The 5,559-nt window shown below is 40.6% G+C and overlaps 1 protein-coding gene across 1 annotated transcript; it reads right to left on the bottom strand.

The window, feature by feature from the left end:
- Positions 1-818: 818 nt before the first annotated feature.
- LOC109481724 (NAD(P) transhydrogenase, mitochondrial-like) lies at positions 819-4,127 on the bottom strand. Its single transcript, XM_019784318.1, has 3 exons — positions 3,969-4,127; positions 3,534-3,686; positions 819-2,608 (listed from the first exon to the last, which is right to left on the bottom strand). Exons 1-3 carry the CDS (start codon positions 4,024-4,026, stop codon positions 2,043-2,045), a joined length of 777 nt encoding a protein of 258 aa, XP_019639877.1. The 5' UTR covers positions 4,027-4,127; the 3' UTR covers positions 819-2,042.
- Positions 4,128-5,559: the final 1,432 nt, after the last annotated feature.

Here is a 5,559-nt window from a genome sequence, read left to right as displayed (position 1 = left end):
CAAGGGAAATCGTAGATTTCAAACCTCCGGGTTTTTTGTGTTCTATTGGTTTAGATTATTTGTTTGTGTGTAGTATGAAAGTTATGTGCGTAATATGTTTGTATGTGTTTGATGGCTACTGACGGTTTGTTCGGTATGGCCTGTTGATTAACGTGACAGCCTGCACCGTCACCCGCGCCATTACCCCCGCCGTCATCCCGCGCCGTCATTGCTGCGCCGTCACCCAAAATTTTTATCGGAACCAGACACCCCTCTGTTTGACCCCTTTTGAATGCTAAGACGCAAAACTGCAACCGCCCCATTCCTTAACAACATGGTAATTACCATTTTCAGCATGGCGGGGGTGTCCAGAGCACTTAAAAACCTTTTATTTCGACGCCCATAAACACATATGCAATTAAACAAAAACGTTCTGCATCATCTGCAGCCCAATAGCAATACGTATACCGAACCACAGACAAATCCGTCCAGCCGATCGCGAGAAACAGCTGCTGACAGAAATGTTTCGAACCATAGTAAAACCTCCTCGCGGAAGGATATCTCCTTCCCCGGAGGTAAAAAGACAAAAATGTAAAGAAATGAATTCGAAGAGTAGATTATTCGCCATAACATATTCTGTGCCATTTGTTCAACCTTCATGACCACGTACATTTCATAGTGAAAGCAACTTTTTTTTTTTCAAAACTTTTTTTTTATTCGCACGTGCGCATCAGTTTTGGGGTTCCCGGAGGATGTCATCCATATAATCAAATCGACATGGCCTTAGGTAGTTAAAAATGAGTCTACCTCCTGAGAAAAATGATATCTGACACACTATGTCATAGGTCCATAGTTTATTCCATTTTCACTCAGAGGCAAGAAAACACTTCAACAGACACACTTGGGAGATCCCAGTTATCCAGACCAGTAAGACACAACATGGAACAGCAAATGTTGCTTCAAGCACATCCTAGTGTTTAAGCACAACCATGTTTAACTGTTAGTATTACTCACTGTTTCTGAGTCGTCAACACCATTTGAGAATTACTTTTGGCACACACACTTGAAGTTCCAAATTACACCAACAAATCTGTCATGAACAAAGTTACTGCATTGATAATCTTTCTATTATGTGTGTTCCCCATGGCTAAAACATCAGTATTCCATGTCCAATTACATAAATCAAGTAACACATATTTTGGATTGACCAGAGTTGATTGTGGAGAGGTTTTATGTATTGTTTGATGTTTATTGCGCAAGTCATAAATTTTTCCTGATGTTCCATGTTAAAATCATCACTTTTTCATGCATTTCCCACCTATTTTAACCTCTCCTGTTTTCCCCTTTTTACAGTATGGTCTTGTATCCCAGATACAGTGAGCTGAGCTACTCCCTAAATTATACTGCTCTGCTTGTGTTATGTTTCATGTTCACCACAATTAAACGACCACGGTGGGTTGTTATTGTTGCATAGTGAATATACTGTCTAAATTCATACACTTTGAGGTTATGGTAAACTCATGATTTTCTATATGGCAATCAAAAAAACATTACTTTTTTCACACCTCAGAACAACACCTTTGATAATATTGTGTGTCAGCACGCTTATATTTCATCAGGATATGTTTTAATGCATCATTATTACCAAGAGTTACCCATTTTCTTTTTTCATTTGTATCTGGTGAGTTTTAGTAAAATGTTAAAGATGATACTCTTTTTTCAAGGGACATACAACAGAATCAGTCTAATTATCAACAAATCAAAAATAGAATATCTAGCTTTTGGAGAAAGAGTAGTTCATAGAAATGTCTCTTTTCTGTCTTTTGTTTTCATTGATCATACTATTTCGTGAAAGATTTAAAAAATGCACTTATGGGTGGACTTTTGTATTTTACAGTACATTTCAATGATGCCTTGAGTCCTGGACTACAGGCTAGGTATAGCATGTGTGTGAATTTTGGCCTAACATTGATTGTTGTGTGTACATTCTGTTGCTGATTGAGTTATTGTATGTACATCTATGTCTACCCACACACGCAGACTTCTTGATCACCCTTGGGCCTCTAGCTGGCGTAATAATCTGCGACCTTCCCTTGCAAGCCTTCTAGCGTCTTCTTGGCATCTCCGAGCAGCATGGACGTGTTGGGTTTGTAGAATACCGGGTTGTCGACGTTGGCGTACCCCACGCCCAGAGTCCTTTTCATGACGATGACGTTCGCCGCTTTCCACACCTCCATGACGGGCATGCCGGCGATGGCGGAGTTGGGGTCGTCCTGAGCTGCCGAGTTCACCGTGTCGTTGGCGCCCACCACCAGCACCAGGTCCGTCTCCTTGAAGTCGTGGTTGATCTCGTCCATCTCCAAGACGATGTCGTAGGGGACGCCGGCCTCCGCGAGCAGGACGTTCAGCTGACCGGGCATGCGTCCGGCCACGGGATGGACACCGAAGCGGACGTTCTTCCCCTTCTTGGTGAGGGTTTCCACCATGGAAGCCAGGGGGTACTGGGCCTTGGCAGCACACAGACCGTAGCCGGGAACGATGATGATGTTGTTGGATTCCTTGATGAGATCCACAGACTGGTCCACGTTGACCTCGGTGTGAGTGCCAGTGATCTCCATGGGTTTGCCACCTGAGGAAGAATTACAGTAAGAATTGTTATTTATGCATACAAACAAATACAGCTGCTGTACTGTTTATGATAAGACACTCTCAAATGTAGTTCATCACAGTTACACCTTCGTTTCACCAAAAATTGAGCAAAATGCTCAAATTCGCTGCTTACAATATGCCCCATTTTGTTCTGTAAGTTTTAGTGCCTAAATAATAATATACCCTAAACTGTTTAACGATTACAAATGTACATGTATGAGCAGACTTAAATAATCTCCACGCCTCCTCCATAATCCATCTCATACCAAAGTCTTTGGAGCTTAGCTTAGAAGGCAGGATATATGGATGGTACAAAGGACTACAAATGGTTACATGTTGGTAGTTACAGTTTTAAAGTTAAAACTTGTTTAAAAGATACCTTTAACCCAGTGATACCTTTAACATCACACTTGTGACAAGTCCCACTGGGTCAGTCTATTGAACAAGACCAGAGTGACTGGTCAAACGCTCTGGGTGAGAACACTTCTTTGTGTTGGAACAAAAGTTTTAACTAAAAGTTTAGAAGCATACAATGTGAAGAATGTCTTTCCATAATTTTTTGGCGACGTCTCAGGGAGGAGCCTACTGGTACAGTATTGTGTGCAGTTTGCAGAAATTCTAGGAATGGTACAGGCAGCATTTTGTCCACAGGCACGGAATGTCCACAGGCATGTCTCTGACCCACATCTATGCCCACATTCCTGGAAACCCTTGGGACCCCGGGGCTTGTTCACTATACACTCAGGGGAGGAGTGCACTGTATCTGTCTAGACTTAACTGGTACCAAGTCTTCCTCAAAATCATGACATGATGGCAGTGCCATGCAAACAATAACCCTAACAGCAACCACCGTCGCCATGGCAATGTATGTTTTCATTGCCAGTCTTGTTTATGATTCTCCCTACCTCCCCAAGTCTTTGTCTTGGCCTCCAGGCCGCCGAAGATGACGTTGGTGAGGGAGCGGTTCATGGCCTTACACATGATGTAGGACAGGATGGCACCGGACGATCCGATCAGGGTGCCGACAATCGTCAACAGGCTGTTCTGTAACATGAACCCTGCGGAAAAAACACTACAGTTAAGAAACAAAAGAGATCCACTGTATCGATGGCATAATATGTAATATGTAACTAGCATCCAGTACAGATCCAAGGCACCAAAACGGATGAAGAAATCTTTCTGAATATATTGACATTTACTGCCATTTCAAAGCACGTTTTCATCATCATTTCATGCTCAAAAGCGTTTGAAATAGCCCCAAAACATGCTAGGTAAGATGTCTCCATAAAATGTAGCTATCATAAAAAATTATAAATGGTGCCTGCCATCATTGAGCCTACCTTCAGCACACAGCGCCCATCCACTGTAACTGTTTAGCATAGAGATGACCACAGGCATGTCTGCTCCACCAATAGCTGCTGTCAGTGTCACACCTAACACAGAGGACAGCGCTGTGGCAGTCCCCAGAGACCTGTAGGAACATCAGTAAGGTGTCATCAGTTGTGTCAAGTGTCATGGGAAAATCTACTTGAAAGTAAGGCCACAGCAAGTAATTTTTATGAATGACATCAGCGCGCGCATTAATTTTCGCCTGATTTTTAAAAAAAAAGAAGAAATTTTGTTGCCTTCTGAAAGTGGTGAACATGCCGAAAATGGGCAAAGACATGCCATGCCGGAAGGTGGATGGCAGATAACTATGAAGAGAGGAGACAAGAAAAGGCTTTGATTTAAGTTTTGTTTCTTACTTTGATGCAGTGATAGTTTGTGATGCTGGCTGTGTATATGTGAATGTTCCCACTGAATAAAAACCATTCGTACAATGATTGAGTAGAAATCTTAAAATGTAGGAACCTTTTTTTTTTCGGCCCGCCTTATTTTTTTTTCGCCCGCTCGCATTAGAATTGGAGTCTGCGGAGGATGTCATCCATAAAATTTACTTGCTGTGGCCTAACTGATCTTGTTAGGCCATGTTGATTTCATTATATGGATGACTTCTGCATGCCCATGAATTTTAGTCCATTCCCCCCCCCAAAAAAGAGAAAGTTTTTTTACCATACTGTAATTTATGTAAATCGTACAAAGCAGCTGCAAAATGAGCAAATATATGCAATGAATTACGACAAAAATACTGGAAAACAATTACTAATGCCAAAGAATGCCCAAATGAATTCCAAAGGCAAAGAATAAAATGTGATGAACATACAGTCTGTTATTTGCCATACCATACTCTTTTTGTTAAGTTTTGTCATGACGGATCAACCTTCATGATCACGAAGATTTCATAATGAAGGCAATTCAACTTTTTTTCTTGCCAAACTTTTTTTATTTGTATCAGTTTGGGGTTCCATATAATTAAATCAACATGGCCTTAACTTGCCTTGGCAACATACAACTTTTCCTTCTATGCCATGTCCACACATTTTTTTAGTACCAGTCACCAGAAATAAATACATGTGAGTCTTTTAAACTAAAATATATTTAAATATATTTATATAAAACTAAAATAAAATTATAAGGGTGACTTCAATCTTCAATCCTAGGGAGACTTTAGTTAGGCCACACCAATTTAATTTGCTGCTTTTTGGATCACCCTGTCCATTTCTTTCTGATTTGCAAAAAAAAAAAAATTGTTCTAAATTAACTGCAAAATGCTCAATGAAAGACATATTTTGGCCCCAATGGTTGAAGACAGTCCTTTTCTTCCTAGTTCGTGAAGTTTTTCAATGTAACAATGCAATTTTGTTTCATTACAAGTTCAAAATCTATTCTTTCAATTATAAACCAGCCTGGTATGTTCACTTCATGGCTCATACATGTATCGTAACATTTCCGGCTATCATGGGGTGCCTTGGCCTGTTTTTTTAAACTTATATTTCGCCCTGTCGCTCCATATATTTTCTGAAAAAATCCGAAAAAAAAATTAAATTGGTG

The sequence above is a fragment of the Branchiostoma belcheri genome, unplaced genomic scaffold (assembly GCF_001625305.1).
Source record: "Branchiostoma belcheri isolate BF01 breed outbred unplaced genomic scaffold, Haploidv18h27 scaffold1095, whole genome shotgun sequence".
In the NCBI taxonomy this organism is placed as follows: Eukaryota; Metazoa; Chordata; class Leptocardii; order Amphioxiformes; family Branchiostomatidae; genus Branchiostoma; species Branchiostoma belcheri.
The sequence above is the reverse complement of the archived record's forward strand: the minus strand, read 5'-3'. Positions and strand labels throughout refer to the sequence as shown.

Coding starts and splice junctions, on each gene's coding strand:
- LOC109481724 (XM_019784318.1), bottom strand. CDS start 4,026: ATGCCTGTGGTCATCTCTATGCTAAACAGTTACAGTGGATGGGCGCTG. Junction 3,687..3,968: donor ATGGGCGCTGTGTGCTGAAG/GTAGGCTCAATG, acceptor TTTTTTCCGCAG/GGTTCATGTTACAGAACAGC. Junction 2,609..3,533: donor CAAGACAAAGACTTGGGGAG/GTAGGGAGAATC, acceptor ATTCTTCCTCAG/GTGGCAAACCCATGGAGATC.